Genomic DNA, 19,362 nt, shown 5'->3' with positions numbered 1-19,362 from the left:
CAGAAGGGCTTCAGATCCACTTAGTGCCACCTTGCTGTCGCACAGCATACCAGTGCAGACCCTGAAGGACATCGAGCCTTAAGGACATCAGATAGCTTGACTAAAGGAAAAATGAGAAGTCCTTCTAGTGCTTTTCCTTTTCATTTCCCCAGGTTTTCTCAGTCATGTATTTAGAAGAAGCAGTGCGCATGCACTGCATGTACAGAGGGCGAGTGTGACTGAGTTGCGTAGTGTCGGTATGGCCAAGCAACTCCAGGTTCTGTTTGGTGGACAAGGAGAAGGGGAAGAGAGCAAGCCCATATTAAGCACCTTTTGTCCACCAGGTATTATGTTAGATGTTGCAGGTATCTTTTCTCCTTTAGCATCCCAGCAGCTCTGAAGCAGATATTAATACTCTGTCTCACAGTCAAAGAGACTGAAACTCAGAAAAGGTCACAGAATCCGTCCAGAGTCGCATACAGCTAGTGAATTTGAACCGATACTCAAAAGCTTGTCTTCTTCTTTTACTTCCAAGCCTACTTAAAGAAGATTTCATTTGAGCCAGTGAGGAAGTTGTAATTATTTGTAATAATTTGTAAAAATTGTAACAATTTGGAAAGAGGGATTCTAAGCAGTTGCTGGAGTTTCTTTGCTAGAAATCCTGACACCGTTTTGCACACGCTGGCTTAGTGTGATTCTCCCTGTGTGGGAACTAGAACAGGCGATCAGTCAGTTCCCCTTGTTGCTCCCTTCTCTGTCTCTGTGACCACAGAACCGCCTCTGTGGCCAAGCCATTGATGTGAACAGCTGGTAAATGACACTTTCTGGTTTGTCTTAAAGCCGGATACCAACATTCAGTGTTCAGTTAGCAGTGAAGATATCGAAAAAAGCTTCAAAACAAACCCTTGTGGCTCCATTTCTTTTACTACTTCCAAATTCAGCTACAAGATAGACTTTGCAGGTATGTTTTTTTTCCCTAATAGTTGTGTGTTTTTAGTGTATTGATACGGTAAAATCTACAAGTCTGAAGATGAGAATTAGTTGATATATTTGTAAACAGTGAAGTAAATCCCTTTTGTCATACACAGAAATCTCTCTATAAAAATTCGAGATTTAAAATCTTGAGCAACATTACCTTTTATAAAGGAGTATTTTTATGCTTATTGATACTAATGTTTATGGAGATTATCGTATATTTTGAGCTTATATAACACTTCTAAGGAACACAAAACACTTTTTTTAAATTACAATATGTTAGTCACCATACAGTACATCATTAGTTTTTGATGTGGTGCATAGAACACTTTTTAGCTGTTTTAGTCATCATCCCTTCAGCCTTTTGAAATAGCTGGGAATCTTTTTATTTTAAGGATCAGTCTGAGAGGTTAGGAACACTAGCTGGTAATAGTTTTAAGACGAAAGTTCAGCTCAACGACCCATCTCCTAGTGTCTTTGCCAGAAAACTATTTCTTTAATGGACATTTCCTTCTACCGTTTTCTGATTTCACAGAATAGCCAGCTAATCTGGAAATCGGCCCCACTTTGGATTTCATCCGTGATATATGGGCATGGTTTTAGGTATCCCATGAAAAACCTGTCAGTTTAATTCTTTTAGTCTCAAGCTGTTAGTTTCAGCTGTTCATTGCATAGAGACATATAAGACCTGGATTGGGAGGATTTTTTTTTTAAGATTTTATTTTTTAAAGTAATCTCTATACCCAACATGGGGCTTGAACTTACAACTCCAAGGTCAAGAGTCATACGCTCCACTGACTGAACCAGCCAGGCACCCCAGCGAGGCTTTCCCAATAAAGCACATTTTGGCTGCTGCATGGCTCAGTCCTCTAGCTGTTGCCTCACAACTTCTATGAGTAGTAGCGTAACGACAGAGTAACGACAGAGTTAGTAGTGTGTTGTGGTGCAGTAGGGTGGCGACACCTTAGGAAATCCCGTTGGATGAGCTAAGGCCTAGAAATTGTGAAGGGGATTGTCCAGTAAGAGGTTGATGGAACCAAATCTCTAATGATTATTGTCTCCTCCAAAGCTTGTTTTACTAGCAAGAGTTAGAACCATTATATTCTTACTCCTGATAAGCATCACTTTTTTTTTTTTAAAGATTTTATTTATTTATTCGACAGAGATAGAGACAGCCAGCGAGAGAGGGAACACAAGGAGGGGGAGTGGGAGAGGAAGAAGCAGGCTCATGGTAGAAGAGCCCGATGTGGGGCTCGATCCCATAACGCCGGGATCACGCCCTGAGCCGAAGGCAGATGCTTAACCGCTGTGCCACCCAGGCGCCCCTAAGCATCACTTTTTTTAAATGACATTAAGCAAATAGACTGCCTTTAAGGGACCCTGATATTTGTCTCTTTGCTGCAGTCTAGACAGAAGGCATCCCCTAGACCTTTTAGACACCTCGTGTACAAGTACCTGTCTGAAGCAATCCTGAGACATCGTGATATGCGCACACACCAGGCTTCATGACAAGGATGAAGTTTATCAAAGCATTTGGTAGATAATTCAGCAAGCCCTATGTTTCTGAAAGAGTATTTTCTAGTAAACTATATTTGGGGGAGAGTTTCTCTCAAACAATGCAGTTTATTTAAAAGATGTCTCTATCGAAGAATAGAGTCACATATAATCATTCAATTTCACCAACCCTCTATATAATGATACGACATCAAAGGTATAGGTACCAACATTTTGCATGTACTGTTTGCAAAATTAGCCCCAACCATTCTGCCACAAGCCAACTCAGCTCTTGATAAAAATGGTGAAACAGAAACTCAGAATGAACTGCTATAAGAAGCCACCACAGGCTTTACTCCCTGTGCTGAGATGATCTTGATTTTTCCTGCACAGTGGTGAAGCCGTTATAGGCAGAACCTAAGAGAATCCAGAGAGGGCAGAACATGCTTTATACCTTATAGCATTTGCCTGGGTGGGTGAACCTCTTTATTTTGGAATGGAATGATGCCAGTTAGATAAGATACAGGGACTGGCATATCACATTAAGCCTTAGTACTTAGCTTCGTGGGAACGAAGAAATGGACGTGGTGATACTGCCACAGCTAAGGCACAGAAGAGAAGAAAGTGACACCTTCAGTTAGTTAATTAGCCTTTATCGCTGGAATCTCTTTAAAAAGTATGTATTGCGCCTAGCGGGTTTTCTATTTTTTGGTTTGTTTATACAATTTAGAGAGAAGGCAAGAAATGTACCAATTTTTGAAATTCTGTGAATCGTGTAAGTTTATAGCAGTAACGTATCTTTTTACCATTCCCAAAATTTTTGGAGAAATCAAAGTAAGTACGCTTTCCACTTAATAAACCAATTGGAAGATTTGGTTCTATAATTTCATTCTCTTCCGAGTACTTTTCATTTTCCTAAGTTTGGAGCCCTTGCACCGTAGCATCAGCGTACCGTCAGTGGGATGCAGAAGGGAGCGGGCCCTGCCTACTGAGCAGCATGAGCCAAGCATCCTATGCTTGAGCGTAGGTTGTGCGATGAAGCTCCGCTCCCTGAATAGCACTTTTTTTTTTAAAGATTTTATTTATTCATTTGACAGAGAGAGAGCACAAGCAGGGGGAGGGGCAGAGAGAGAGGGAGAAGCAGACTCCCCGCTGAGCAGGGAGCCCGACGAGGAGCTCGATCGCAGGACCCTGAGATCATGACCTGAGCTGAAGGCAGACACTTAACCAGCCAGGCGCCTGAATAGCACTTTTATGTCGTGATAAATAGATGTATGGTGAGGTGTCCTTGATAGACTGTGCTTGTCAGCTCCTCCCCAAGCCCCGAGGTTCCCCATCGCCAGGTGGTGTGGCTGCACATCCGTGACTATTTACAGCACAGCGTGTTCCTACCACTTACCTAATATCTTTGTCTTTGTATGCAGAGATGAAGCAAATGAATCTCATCACTGGAAAACAGCGCTTAATAAAAAGAGCCCCCTTTTCTATCAGTGCTTTCAGGTATTGTAAAGAGAATAGGGGTAGAAAGAGTGGGCTTTTCTCCTCTTTCTTAGTATTTGACAGAGGAACAAGTAGACTGAAAATGTTTGGGTAGGTTATTTCATGATCTTGATGTTGCTCTTTTTGTTACTGAATTTCACAATAGTTGATGAACTAACAATATGATTACTTTCTGTCCTTGTTTCCTTTCCTGTTGTCCTCTTCATTTCCCCTTATATGTTTACATTTTTTCATTTCTTTGGGGCAGTTACAGAATGCCACATGGTCTCTGCTATAGGTCCTTGAAATAGCTTACTGAAGTAGGTTTTTTTTTAATGTTTTTTATTATATTATGTTAATCATCATACAGTACATCCCTGGTTTTTGATGTAAAGTTCGATGATTCATTAGTTGCGTATAATACCCAATGCACCATGCAATACGTGCCCTCCTTACTACCCATCACCAGCCTATCCCATTCCCCCACCCCCCTCCCCTCTGAAGCCCTCAGTTTGTTTCTCAGAGTCCATAGTCTCTCATGCTTCATTCCACCTTCTGATTACCCCCCTTTCTTTATCCCTTTCTTCCCCTACCAATCTTCCTAGTTCTTATATTCCATAGATGAGAGAAATCATGATAATTGTCTTTCTCTGCTTGACTTATTTCACTTAGCATTCGCAAATACTCTAACGGAACCATCCAGTTATGTGGGCCATAAATCCTAGGCAGTTGCCCACTTTGTCTCTACCTCCACTTATCCCCATTGGGCAACTCCTGGGAGTGATTTCAAATCTGTTGTGACCCAAGGAGACCTACAGGAGGTGGGAGAGCAGTGGGCCAGCAGCACCACTCTCTGCTCCTGCAGCTGGTTGCACATTTTTCTTTTTGCTCTCGCTGGCTGTACACAGCTTGAAAAGATGCCAGAAGAGAATATGTATTTGTTATTCATGTGGATGAAAGTGAAAGGGAAAATCTTAGAGCATCCTTTCTACTTTCTGCCCAAGCAAATATTGAAATCCCTACTGTTGGAAGAATGTAGAATCAATCAGAAAAAAAAAAAAAAAAGTCAGCATGTGAATTAGAGGGGATACTCCTTTGCTCTTCCCAAGGAGATATTCTGAAAGTAAGGAAAGAAATGCTTTAAGTTTCTATCAGTTCGTTTCTTAAGACCTTTGGCTTATATTTTAGCATCATGATTTAAAAGTTATTCAAATACTTATATAATGAATGCCCTAGTACTTCTGTGGAATATGGAGAATATATTGTTTTCTTACCAGCCACACCATATCTTTATTCTTGAGTACAAGGAATATAAAAAAGAAATTACTTAGCTTCCAAGAGTGTGTAATCTGGGAGGAAAATGAGATACAGTCATGGAAAATGTTCATGTAATTGTGTGTTATTATTTCTGGTGTACTGTGGTGGGGAGAAGCAGCACACTGTGGGGTCAAGCACTTTGTTCTGTCACACACTATAGAAACTGTAGAACAAAGACAGGAGAGGGATAGAATAACCAGAATGGAAGACAAGAAGCAACGTAATGACAGAGGAGGAACAGTTAGGTAGGCTACAGTACGGCGAGGTAAGTAAGTCAGCCCTGATATGGAAATATTCACTTGTGGCAGGGATATATCGAGCATGTATTACATGCACGGTGAATGGTTTACATTTCCTACTGGCAAGAAAATTACAATTAATTAAGGCTATGGGCTACATAGAAATTAGAAAAAAAAAACTTTTCTGAGTAAAAACTGTGCCTGAAGTATCTTTTATTTTAACAAAACAAAAACCTGCAAAAACAAATAAGAAAAACAACAAGAAAAAAACAAAAACAAAAGACAAACACTGGGAAAAGTACTTTTGTTTTAACAAATAAAACAAAACAAAAACCTCAAAAACATACAAGAAAAACAAGAACAGAACAAAACAAAAGACAAACACTGGGAAAAGTACTGGCGCTCTTATCATCAAGGGCTCATCTCTATAGTATCTGAATCTCTGAGTAGAAGATCCACAACCCATTAGAAACATATGACCTCACTCATAATAAGAGAACTACAAATTATACCAGACTATTTTTTACTATCAAACTGTCAGAAATTCAAAAGTTTGATAACACACCATTTTGGAGAGATTGTTAGGAAATAGGAATTCTCTCCATTTCTAGTGGTAATGTTAATGAGTACAGCCTTCAAGGAGGGCATTTGGGTAGTATCTGTTAGAATCCTAAATAAATATGTTCTTTGACCCAGGAATTCCATTTCAAAAATGTTATCCTACAGATAGACTAGTGTGTATGTAAAATGGCAAAAGCATAACCATGTTGTTTTGTATCATTCTTAACAGTAGCAAAAAGTCAAAGATAAGCTAAATATCATCAACAAGAGACCTGTTACATAAATGATGGTATATCTGCCTCATGGAATTCTATGTACCTGCAAAATAGATTGCACTCATTCATTCAACCACTATGTATTGAGTGTTTACCATGGGCCAGGTTCTGCGGTAGGGACTGGGAATGAGGATACTCTCTATCTACCAATATAGAAAGATCTCGAAGAACATAATAAGTGGGGGGAAAATGGCTGCAAAAAACATATTTTTGCTACCATTTGTGTATAAATTTGGTTTGTGTTAACCTAAAGAAGTCTGGAAGAATACCCCAAAGTCTAAAAAAACCCGATTACTTGGAGTTGGGGCAAGAGGCGACAATTAGGGAAGGAAACTGTTCACTGTCTTCTTCTTTATACATATTCATTTTTAAAACATATGATTGTAGGATCTTTTCAAAAATTACAACGAGCTTTAAAAAGGAAGCTTAAGACAAGCCTGAAATTTATGATTTTCTTCTAGTAACCTCCAGTCCCCAAAGGATTAGTATGTCCTTTTCAGCCTTTTGCCATGAAACCCTCCAACTTATTGTCTTTTTCTGTGTTCACATCCAGTGGCTTCAGCGTGGTGGGCAGGTTTTTAAAGTTTCACTGGCTGCACTAGGTGAATTACCACAGGCTGTGTATGGGGATAGAGGGCAGTGAACAGAGAAAAGTTTAGGTTTGAGTTAGAGCTTGAAGGACAATGAACATATGGCTGAGGGGTTTGTTTGGATTTTATTTGATAATATCAATCTGTTAAAGAGAGTTTTCTTTTTATCAAGAATTTGGTTATCTTTTTGGAAATTCCTTTCCTCTATCTAAAATCTTCCTTACATTTTAAAGAATTTCTGGCAGTTTTAGAAAAACATGACAAAATTAAAAAACCGTGTTTGAAATTTTCATGTTATTCAAGATAGGCTGATTTCCATCCAAGTTATCAGTTCAGCACGCAAAAAGCAGCACACAGGGGTCACTGAGTAAATATATGAAAATAAAGAACCAAGGGCTTCAATTAATTGCATTTGTCACAATATCCCAAACATGAAATTGGAGAAAAGGCGAAGTTAAATCACGACCATATTTATCATCAGCTTCTAATACTGTGTTGTGTCTTTTTCTATTCAAAGTTACATCTGTGAAAATGAGGCCATCCCCATGCCCCCACACTGGGAGAATGTGAACACCGATGTGCCCTATCAGGTAAGATCGGGGCTGGCCAGCCGCCCTGTGCAAGAATGGAAGGGGCCCCAGTAAAACTATGCCAACTTCTTTTTCCAGCTGGTTCCTTTGCACAGTCAAACACATGAGTATAACGAAGTTGCCAGTCTCTTTGGGAAAACAATGGACCGCAGCAGAATTAAAAGAATTCAGAGAATTCAGAACCTGGACTTGTGGGAGTTCTTCTGCAGGTGAGGTGGCATCTGGCCCGAGCCCTCTTTGTGGCCTCTAGGTCTTCTGGAGTCTTGGAGAAGGGGAGGCGCGAATGTTGACCCGTGTTGTTTTTTTGACAGCGTGGCGCAAACTGTGTGTCTCCGCGCTCCACCTCAGTGTGCTCTCCAGGGGCCAGGGTAAGGGCTGGGGATAGAAAGCGACCCTGGAGGTCAAGGCCAGGCTCACTTACAGCCCTGTGGCTTTCGAGGTACAGAGCTGTGCGTCATGGCTACAGTCAGCATTAGGGGGGAGTTGAGCGAATTGTTAAGTTTTGTTGGCATGGCTTGAGTGGCACAGCCCTGCATGTGGAATTAGAAGTCTCTGGAAACAATTGTTGAATTTTCTAAAAAAGCGATTCCACCATCTTGCCTATAAGTCATTTACTTGTTCTATTTTGGAGGACATCGTGAAACGCACTTTCAAATGTCCTGCCAGGTCCCGTGTATGTGGTAGATTTAAAATCTCAGTTGAGTACTTAATTTAGGTTGGAAACCAGCCATTGGATTGCTCAGTATGCATTTACCCTAAAAAATAAAGCCCGTTATAGAAAACTTAAAGGTATTGTCCAAATTAACCTGTTGTGCTGTATTTTTTAATAATAAGTATTTCTTAAAATAATGGCTTCCTAAAATATTTTTATTAAATTTATAATGATGTGTAATTTCTAATTTTTTTAAATATAGCAGACCTTTTTTTAAAATGTGTTTATCTTAGAGACAGAGGGAGCATGTGCCCACATGCACCCACAAGTTGGGCGGGGGGAGAAGCAGAGGGAGAGAATCTTCTAGCAGATTCCTAGCTGAACACAGAGCCCCAGGTGGGGCTCTCTCTCAGGACCCATGAGATCATGACCTGAGCCTAAATCACAAGTAGGTTGCTTACCTGACTGAGCTACCCAGGCGTCCCTAAATATGAGCAGACTTTTAATATTTACTCAGGAAAATTTCAAATAATAGAGTCTAATATAATGAATATAATGCATAATATAATGTATCCATCATCCTGACTTAACATGTTAGGATTTTCACACATCATCTATCTCCTTTATTTCTGTTACTGTTGTTGCTGAAGTATTTCAAAGCAAATCGTAGACCTTAACTCATTTCATTCCCATATACTTGAAAATTGGGCTGACTTTTGTTTGGTAATGATACGTGGAATTCTTTCATGCTCCTGATAAGTAGTAATACGGCCTAAGTATATTCCTGGTTTTATTGCCATAATAGTTTATGGTAAGATAAGGGGTTTTCAGTGTGTATTCTTTACAGTCTTGGGTCTTTGAACCAAGCCAACTTTTATTTCTGACAATAATGAGTTTAACTGAGTTTAAAAGGTTTTATTGGGTTCTTGTTAGATGATTCTTTTGTCGAGGAAGATGAAGGCTTTTCTCCCCTTTAACTTTATTCTCTCAAGAGGTAAATAAAGTGAGATTTTCTAAAATGGTCTGTTGAAAACTTAATTCATTATTCTGAATCAGGCCTCTCAAGTGGAGTTCAATTATAACTGAACTCATAATTTGAGTGGTCTCAATTCAATCCTAGTCGTACAGTGTACCAGTGAATCCCCACGTTTAAATATTGTATACTAGGAATTTTACTGAAAATGGCCTCACTCTGTCGATGCCCTTCATGATTGTATGTAATGTTGGCCTGTAGAAATCTGTGATGGTAAATGAACCTGTCACCTGCTCTGACGGTAGAAAATACTGGTTCTCATTGTAAGGACAGTCTGTTATTTTGACATCTCCACGAAGATCTAAAATCCTACTCAGTCTCATCGTCATGTAACCTCTGACTTACTATACAGGCAGCGAGGCCCACGGGAGTCCCTCAGGCATCTGTTCCCATGTTGCCCAGGCCTTTTTTACTTCTCTCCCTTCTTCCAACAAATATGTTGGCAGTAGCACCTACTTTGTGACAGGCAGTGTTTCTAGGCACATTGGGGCCATAACAGTGTACAGGACCATAGCTTAGACAAGGAGCGAGGGACTTGCACCACAAAATGAAAATAAAAATTAAGATGAATGATTAGGGAAGAAGGTAGAAAGGTAGTCAGGGGGCTGAGCATGCAGGAGTTTGTAGTAGAGCCATTGGAATGGCTGTGTGATTTTCTTCAGTAGCCTTACCTGAGTCGGATTGATCTGGAGTTGAGAGCTAGGAGGAGCGGGCCATGCAGGGCCTTATAAATCAAGCTGAGGGGTTTGGACTTTTTTCCTGGACAGTGGAAATCCAGTATAGAACTTGAAGCAAGAGAATGATCAATCCGATTTGCAATTTAGAAAAATAATGTATCAAGCTGTACTATGGAGAAGGGGTTTAAAGCAGTGGTTCTCAATTAGGAGTGATTTTGCCCACCAGTGGATATTTGGCAATGACTGGAGATGATTTCTAATTGTCATGTGGTTAGAGGGGAATTAAGTCAGGGGTGCAAAACATCCTGCAGTGCACAAGACAACCTCTCACAACAGTTAGTTAGCCCAAAATGGCATAGTGCGAAAGTTGAGAAACATTGGCTTAAAGGAGTCACAGTTAGAAGCAGGGAGCCCAATTTAGGAAATTGTTTCAGTAATTAAACTGAGACCCGTTGGGTGGCCTGGACCAAAGTGGCATCTGCTGTGCTGGAATGAAAAGGATGGGTTTGAGATATTAAGGATGTAGAATGATGATTTAATGTGTTCGGTGGTGTGAGTAAGGAGATGGGAAAGATAGCTCCAGAGTTTCTCTGACTCATTTCGGTTGACTAAGGGAATATGGGCAGCAACAGATTTTGGTCTTTGTTGTGAGGGAGGATGGGGAGGAAGTAGCAATTGATACATGTGTCATGACTCAGGAGAGTGGTGTAGACTAGAAATAAAGATTTTGGAATTATTAGAAAATGTGACGTAGTAGAAGCCATAGAATTGACGAGAGGAGCAGGGAGTGTATATAGATTAAGAAAAGAAGAGGACCAGGGACGCCTGGGTGGCTCAGTATTAAGCGTCTGCCTTTGGCTCAGGGCATGATCCCGGAGTCCTGGGATCAAGCCCCGCATCGGGCTCCCTGCTCTGTTGGGAGCCTGCTTCTTCCTCTCCCACTCGCCCTGCTTATTTTCCCTCTCTCGGTGGCTGTCTCTTTCTCTGTGTCAAATAAATAAATAAAATCTTAAAAAAAAAAAAAGAAGAAAAGAAAGAAAGAAAGAAAGAAAGAAAGAAAGAAAGAAAGAAAAGAAGAGGACCAAGGACTGAACTGTGCAAGGGATGAACAGAGGAAAACTCAAGGCAGAAACTGAGAAGTAACAACCACGGAACGTGGAAGAAAACCAATAGATGTTAGAGTCACAGAAACCAAAGAAAGAAAGTGGTTTAAGCAAGTAGGTGTCATCCTCAGGGTCACATACAAAAGAGATGCCAAGTAAGATGATATTGAATATGTCCTTTCGATTTTTTGACAAGAAGGTCATTGGTACCCTTGATAAGAGCCATGTTGGTGGATCCTATATTGTATACAGCAAATGCTGGCAGCTCTTCCAAGAAGCTTGGCAGTAAAGAGGAAGAGAGATGTGAGAAGATGGGTACTGTGGAGTTGGGAAGGGTGTCTTTGTTTTGTTTTGTTACTTTTTTTGAATTTAAAGGTGGGAGGGACCTGAGCATGTGTAAATTACAGTAGGAAAGAACCCAGGGAGAGAGAGTTTAAAGGACAAGAGAAAGAGAAAGGGTAATTGATGCATTAAGGCTCCTCAAGAGGGGTGGTAGGATGAAATTCAGAGAATATACTAGAATATACAGAAGGAGCTAGACAAGGGTGGTCCAGTCATGTTTACAGATAAGTAGAGGTAGGGGATGAGGAGAGGGGTTACATTATGGAGTTTCTTCCTGAAACTTTCAGTGTCTTTGGCGAAATAAGAAGTGAGGCAACCTACAGAGAATGGTTAGGGAGGTGTAGATAAGAGGGAGAGATGGGGGAAGGAGTAGATTTGGAATGGCCAGTGTGGAAAATGGGGGAGAAAGAACTAACCTGGGAACCACAGGATTTCCATCAGTGTTGAGGGCTTAGCTAATGTTGGAATATGTGAAGTCAGAGTGGAAACCTGGGGATGTTGTGTGATTTATTTCAGCAGTCCATATTTAAGAGCAGAGAGGGGAAGGGGTTGGATTGACCCAGGGTTGGGAAGGATGTGGCAGCAAGGAGTTAAGAGCAGTGAAAGCTGCTATCTCATGAAGAATGTGGATTTAGATGAGAGGTTCTCAGCCCTGGACACCTGTCAGAATCACCTGGCAATGTCTGTCACCCATTCTGGGTCTACTGAATCAGAACCTCTGTGTTCTGACACCTTTATCTTTAGCAAGTTCTGCAAGTGATTCTGATGCTCAGCCAGGATGGAGAACCACTGGTCTGAACCGAGGCGAACTTACTTCAATCTGGAGCATGAAGATATTCCTGTTGCAATTTAGGGCACGTGGCAACTTAGTCCTTTTGGCACCCTAGTGCCTGAGAGGGTGGGTAATTTTAAGATATCTTTGAGAAGTGGGTGCTGCCGTATTTCCTGGAAGTTCAGAAATGACTGAGGGGTTGGACCAATGTGGGCAGGGTCATAAAGAACTTACTGTAGTTTGAATCCTGTGATGTTCCCCCCAAAGGTTTAGTTACAGCCCAAGAAGTCTTGGAACTCAATGTTAGCCTTTCCGGAACCCCAAGGTCACAGTATGTCACGAATCTCCACATTTCATGGCGCCTTAGTAGTTGGCACTAGATAAACTATGTTGTGGGGATGCAAAGCTTCGCCTACCCCATCCCACTCTGCGTTCAGCTGGTATATATGCCACGTCCAATCCAGTGACTGAGCAGATTTTCAGTGTCCACACTAAGAGAGACTCAGGTGAATTTTCAAACCAGAAATTGTTCTAATCTGTGCCTGAGAAGTATAATGAGTGAATAATATCCTGATTTTAGAGTGGATTCTAGTCATTACAGATGGTGAAGCTTGACCTTAGAAAGATGTATACTAAAATATTTACTTAGGAAAAAACAGTATGGATTCACTAATGCCCAGCTAAATAAGAGGATTACCATAGTGGTAGATGACCAAGGCCCTAGACAGTGTAACTTGGTTCCTACAAAGTGGTTGACAAAGGTTCTTGTACTGGAGGCAAGATAGAGAAATGTATGCTGGGTGATAGTTCAAAGAGAAAAATTAATACCCAGTTAAAAGTCTTGGGCTGAGAGTAACTTGAGTGGCATGCTTGCTTTCTTCTTGAGCCCTTCAACATTTTTATCAGTAATTTGGATGAAAATGTAGAGGGCTTACTTATCACACTTGTGAAAGATTTAACACTAGAGGGGGTAGCTTATTTGTTTGTGACTGAATCACGAGTCAGAAAGACCTTGGAAGATTGAAACAGTCAAAACAAATTTGATTATCTTTTTTTTTTTTTAAAGATTTTTTCCTTGCTTGGAACAGCAACATATGTGCATCGTAAAAAAAAAAAAAAAAAAAGACAGTACCTACAGGTCTAAAAAAGGAAGTTGGCAAATTTGTTCTTAGTGAAAACGTGCTGGATTTTTCTGAAGGACGTATTTGTTTAACGCACACCCTTCTAACCCTGTGCTTCATGGTCTGAAAGACTGTCACTAGTAGACCAAAGCGTATACATTTAAGTTTTGATACATATTGCTAAATGACTCTTGAGAAAGACAATTTCCATTTCTCTCATTTAAATGCAACTGTCATTCCCCACAAAGTCACTAAGCTGCATGTGGTTTATAAATTATGCATTTTTTAAAAATTGCTTTTCAAGATAAAGCTTAATTAAAATCAGTCTACTACTTTAGGTCTATAAATCAGTTGTACAAATATAGTAAGGCAAAAAGAGGTCTGGTTTGAGAAAGTCTTGGGGGTTTGGAATGACCTACAAAGTGATGCCACTGGTAAGCCAGGAGAGCCGATGCTGGCTGATGATATCTGGACTCTGTTTCTATTTCTTACTGACATTTATAAATTAGAAGACATCCAGCAGATTCTTGTCAACTAAAGGCTGTCCAGAAAAGAAAAAGGCCTGGAAGAAATGCTATGAAGCTGTTTTCAGCTTGTCTGTTTTTTACTGTTACAATCAGTCCTGCATTGAATATCTTTTTATGTGTAAGAAGAGATTTGCCCCTTGGGAAGTGGGTTGAAGTGGATGGCTTAATGTTCCCTCTAAGTTACAAAATTTAGTTCAATCCAACCAACATTAAGTCTCTGGAGATAAAAAGATAAGGGCATGGTCCCTGCTGAAGGAGTTCATTATTTAAAATGGAATGGGAAGAAATCAGAGAGGGAGACAAACCATGAGACTCTTGACTCCGGGAAACAGACTGAGGGTTGCAGAAAGGGAGGTAGATGGGGGGATGGGGTAACTGGGTGATGGGCATCGAAGAGGGCACGTGGTATGATGGGCACTGGGTGTTATACTCAACTAACAAATCATTGAACATTGTGCCAGAAACTAATGATGTACTCTACCTTGGCTAATTGAATTTAAAAAAAAAAGAAAAGAAATAAAGAAATAAAGACTCTGTGAACTTTATATTATTTAATTGTTTGTAGTGTCATTTTTAGGCATCTGTAAAGCTTGGCTGGTTTAGGCAATCAGTTACCTTTACTAGGATGTGGCTATATCTATAGTTTTTGGTATAATTTTCAGCTTTAAGTCTCAGTTGTAACTAATAATTTTGGTAAGATGATTATGTGTCCAAGACCATTTGAGATTATTTCTTTTCCAGAGCTGCTTCGTCCGCTTACAATTTACGTTAAAGAAGCATTTTCTGTTTCACCCTTTCTATTGAACTTGGCACTTCTGAAAACTAATAAATGCCACTTATGGTCTGTTTCTCTGTGTGTTCTGTGCCTATGTGTATTGTGTTTTTAGGAAAAAGGCTCAACTCAAGAAAAAACGAGGCGTGCCTCAGATTAATGAACAAATGCTCTTTCATGGTACCAGCAGTGAATTCGTGGAAGCAATTTGCATTCATAACTTTGACTGGAGAATAAATGGTATACATGGTGCTCTCTTTGGGAAAGGTAACTATCAGAATTCTAGGTCTCATTTGAGTCCTAGGAGAGAATCTCCTCTTTTTAGAGATAATTGATTGTTTTATAATTCAGGAGTTTGATAGGCATTAAGTTAAGAGTTACTGTACTAGGTTCCTCGCACACCCTCGGAATTTCTGAGCCACAGAAAAGCCACATCCTGCACCTACAGGGTAGAAGTAAGACTTTGACACCTCTACTGGATTAAATAGCTTCCCAAGTCCCAGTCATTCAGATGGGACATCATGTCCAGATTAGCTGATTTGTGCATTCCATTTAATTTCCATGTATAAATCCTTTCCATGGATAAGCCTCTATGGTAAACTGTTTTATGTCAAATATATAGAGAACTATAAAATGCATTGATTACATTGTGGACAGGTCTAGGCACTAGTATTTTTGTTTTGATTTTTAGAAAATGGTAGGTAAGAATATTAATGAGCAGTAAGGAACAATGGGGGAATTCCTCACCTTTTTTCTAATGTTGTGAGAGTCCAAGCTCTCCATTTTATGCCCATCACTCTAAGAAGTTACGGTGAGAGATGAGGAGAAAAGATAGGGATGGGTGTTTATTTTTCTGGTCCTTACTTTGTACCTTATCTCCAGCAAGAGAACTGGCTACTACTTAGGATCAAGACATGCTACATTTTAATAAAGTAGATTAATTTTTAAAATAATTACTGAAAAGGCCATAACTGTACAGGGATGGGAAAAGCATTGCCATAAATCCTGTCAGGATGGCGTAATCTGAGACTTTGCAATTCATTTCCCAAATTTTTTTGGAGTAAATATTGCCTTCACGATGTCAGTTTCCTAGGTGTACCCTTTGGGAAGAGTTGATGCTTTATTGAGTTTTAGATTTCGGTGATGACCCTGTGTGAGATTGTTCTGGAGTGTTCAGATGTGAACAGCTTTGCACTCTTCAGAAGTCTTTTTGTGGTTATGGGGTTCTATTATCTTCTGAAATATTCTTGACTTGTTACCCTGTAGCATAGAAATGTGGTTTCTTGGGTTTTGAAGTAATCTCTGCAGATCAGTTGTTCTCACTATGCTGAACAGTGAGATGCTGGACGAGGGCCGTGGGCTGAGGAAGGCAGTGGAGGCAAATAGAAATGAGAGGGAGGCCCAACCAGCTAATACTCAGGTCTCACCACACATTCAGTCACAGAAAAAATTTATTTCTGTCTTATATACTGGATTTCTTTGTAAGCTTTCTTTTGGAAACGGAAGTCTGGTCACTTCATTTTGGTGGGAATAGGGGAGGGTGTTGGTGGTGGGGAGTGGTCTGTATAAAAAACTTATCCATGGATTTCTGTTCTCTCTCCGAGATCTACAGACAAGGAAATTCCACATCTGTTTTCCTTAGACAATTCCATGTGTCTGTTCCCCTAACAATTACAGTGTTTTTGCTTGTGTTTCATATGTTCTTCAGAGTAATCCTGGCTTTTTTTTTTTTTTGGTCCTTTTTGTTTAAGGAACCTATTTTGCTAGAGATGCTATTTACTCCAGTCGCTTCTGCAAAGACGACATAAAACATGGAAACACATTCCAAATTCATGGCGTAAGCTTGCAACAGCGGCATCTGTTTAGAACGTATAAATCTATGTTTCTTGCTCGAGTGCTAATTGGAGATTACATAAACGGAGACTCCAAATACATGCGACCTCCTTCCAAAGACGGGAGCTATGTGAATTTATATGACAGCTGTGTGGATGATACCTGGGACCCAAAGATCTTTGTGGTGTTTGACGCCAACCAGATCTATCCTGAGTACTTAATAGACTTTTATTGATTTTACTTACAAATCTCAGTGGTCAAGGAAGTTCTGTGCTTTTTTTGCAGGAAGATTTGCTCTCCTGTCATCTAGCCACTAAATGTTCACTATCTGATACTTTTGAAACAGATATGAAAAAAAAGTGGCCTCCATATAAAAAGACATACTGACTTTAAGGTTGGTTTTTTGTTGTTTTGTTTTTGTTCGTTGCTCGTAGTCTTGTTTGTTAAAGATTGATACAATACCATTGCCATTTTAACACAGAGGCGAAAGGTAGCACTCAAAACTAAATCAGCTGAGTCTCAATTAATATGATCATTCAGAGTCTGTAAAGTTTACATGTGTGTTATATTTATTCATATATATATATATGTCCAAAAAATAAAAAAAAAACAGACATAACTGTCCCTTCAGAGGAATTGATCCTTTGTAAATTGAATCCTACATTATTATCCACCAATCAATATGTTACCTTGTTGGTCTTCCAAAGTGGGGATTTAAAATCTCAAAGCAGACTGAGTACCGTGGTAGAAATCAGAAATAAAAACTTTATTTACAGAGCTGCCAGACCAGCCAAAAGCAGGAAGTCAAGGTAGAGAGTCCTGCTGATTGCCCAGGGGAGCAGGGTGTGGTCTCAGACTGCTCATGTCATTCTTTTATCTCCTACATCAGAATTGATAAGTCGCTGCAGACTGTAATTACCCCACAGTTCACCCACCAGAGCTCTTGAATTCTCGTACCATGACTCGCTGCACACAGTGTTTATTGCCTCTTCAAAGTGAAACGTTTATTTCTTTTCCAAAACATGTATTTTTCCCTTCACAGCTATTAAACAGCGACTCATAATATTCACATTTTTAAGTTGGATCTCCCGATTTTGAATCATTGCAGAAGGCATGGGGTACTTGGAACAAATCTGGTTTAGTCTTTTGAGTAATAAATTGACAATCTGCTAATGCTTGAAAAGTTAGGTCTAGTTCATAATCATGTGTAATGGAAGTTTGTTTACCTGTTCCGTCTGTTTTGCTGTTTTCTATTCTAAAGAATATGTAATTTTGGAACAGCTTCCTGCCCCTAGAGGTGTTCTGGCAGAGGCTAGACAACAACTTGGCAGAAATGTCATGCAAGAGTTCAGGTGTCAGATGGAGGAATTGGCCATATGATGGTTGAGTGTTTCCCCACCTTGATTTTCCATGATTCTACCTGAAAAAAAAACACCTGTATCAAGCCTTGCCAGAAAACCTTTTCCTAACTCAGTCTAATACTGAATTCTCTCTCCATTATCCTCATTCACTTTTGACTGAGAAGTTGTGAACATAATTTAACTTTTCAGGGAAAAGCCACTAAATGTCCATGCCTTTGTTGTTCATTTCAATCATTTGCATTGGGAAAGCATCTAGAAATCATAAAAATGAAGAGTATGGACCAAGAAGGCATGGTAATTCTTCAACTGCCGTATATCCCCAGATTTTTATTGTAGCCCAGAATACTTGTAACTGTACAGTTGAAAGTAAGTAATACACAGGAAACTGTTATGTACAATACTTTGAAACCAAGCAGCAGCAAAGATTTCCTGACTCAGATGTGCACACTAATAGCCAGTTTACATGAAATGCTGTGAATATTTAGGAAGAGCCCATTTTAGAAACATGCAGAGATTATCCGGAAATCATTGGAAGAAAAGTCACCAGGTTACCTTGTGAGAGGTAGCAAACTATTATTCTAGATTCATTCACAAAAGAACAATGTTAGAGACATTAGGAATTCAGATTTTGAAAATCTTTTCATTCTATTTATTTGTTATTTACACACCAAAAAAAAAAAAATGTTACAGTAATCCCCACTTCAACATGGCCATCCTTTTTTTCCAATTTAACACAATTTCCCTTCCCATCATTGGAATGGAGTAACTGTTGTAGCATTTGGGAGTTATTCTTGTTGATGTGCAGATCTTATCTCGAGGTGTGACTAAGAGCCCAGAGTCTAGGTTTGCAAGGCAGTCTATATGAACTCTGAACTTAACTAGTTGGCTCAGATGTAGTAAATAGAGTGCATTGCAATAGACATTATAAGAAAGAATTCTGTTGTTCTTGTCTGACAATATACTGCCAATTCTCCTTTTGTAAGGAAGAACTAATTTCGATAAATTTTTCAATGTGATAGTGTACTTTAATCTATATTAAAATTCTGTTCGTTTTGATCAATAGATTGAGTTGAGAAATCCTAATTAGTATATCATAGACTGGACACAACCATCTGCCCCCTTTTCCTCTTGTCCTCACATAGTATGCGTGGGGAGAGTAAAGAGAACCTATTCCAGATTAATGAATAAATGATTTTTAAAATTCTACATTGAACAAATTGCAGCTGATAGTGACTTTTCTTTTTCATTTTCATGTCAAGCCTCAGGGTAAAAAAAAATGTATTTATAAGAAACAGTTTCATAAGTCTTGCAGTTATGAACAGGAAGGTTTTTATATTAGTGCAACTTTCTTTTCTAGACTGTTACGGTGATGATAAAGCATTTGGAGCCATTTTTTATATGTGAATATATTGTTTTTACATGTGGTGATTAAAGCTTTCCATAGCAGGGGTTGGTTGTCTGCGTATGCCATATATTTGTTTCTGTGATTTCTGCGTCTCATCTCCACCTTGCATTACTTAAGCCTACATCTGCAGCTCAAACTTAATGAGCCGTTGAGAAGTCTGTTGCCTCTAACTCTTATATAACCTGCTTACAGATGGGGGGAAATCTCTTGTTCTTGGTTTAAGTCATCGTGAGCAACAGCTAATCAAATGATCGGTGGGAAAATC

General features: G+C 39.6%; 1 protein-coding gene across 4 annotated transcripts in view; it reads left to right on the top strand.

The window, feature by feature from the left end:
• Positions 1–19,140, top strand: part of PARP11 (poly(ADP-ribose) polymerase family member 11) — a 43,127-nt gene extending 23,987 nt beyond the window's left edge. For 3 of the 4 annotated variants that reach the window (XM_034646165.1, XM_034646167.1, XM_034646166.1), the window contains 6 exons: positions 820–940; positions 3,873–3,948; positions 7,427–7,499; positions 7,578–7,708; positions 14,614–14,765; positions 16,250–19,140. In XM_034646165.1, the coding sequence (XP_034502056.1) occupies positions 820–940; positions 3,873–3,948; positions 7,427–7,499; positions 7,578–7,708; positions 14,614–14,765; positions 16,250–16,566 (870 nt within the window). In that variant the 3' untranslated portion in view covers positions 16,567–19,140. The remainder of the gene's footprint in view (positions 1–819; positions 941–3,872; positions 3,949–7,426; positions 7,500–7,577; positions 7,709–14,613; positions 14,766–16,249) is intronic. The other variant, XM_034646168.1, reaches the window with a different exon arrangement.
• The last annotated feature ends 222 nt before the right edge of the window (positions 19,141–19,362 follow it).

The sequence above is a fragment of the Ailuropoda melanoleuca genome, chromosome 16 (genome assembly GCF_002007445.2).
Source record: "Ailuropoda melanoleuca isolate Jingjing chromosome 16, ASM200744v2, whole genome shotgun sequence".
Lineage (NCBI taxonomy): Eukaryota > Metazoa > Chordata > Mammalia > Carnivora > Ursidae > Ailuropoda > Ailuropoda melanoleuca.
Note: the sequence above shows the minus strand (reverse complement) of the source record. Positions and strands in the feature narration are given on the sequence as shown.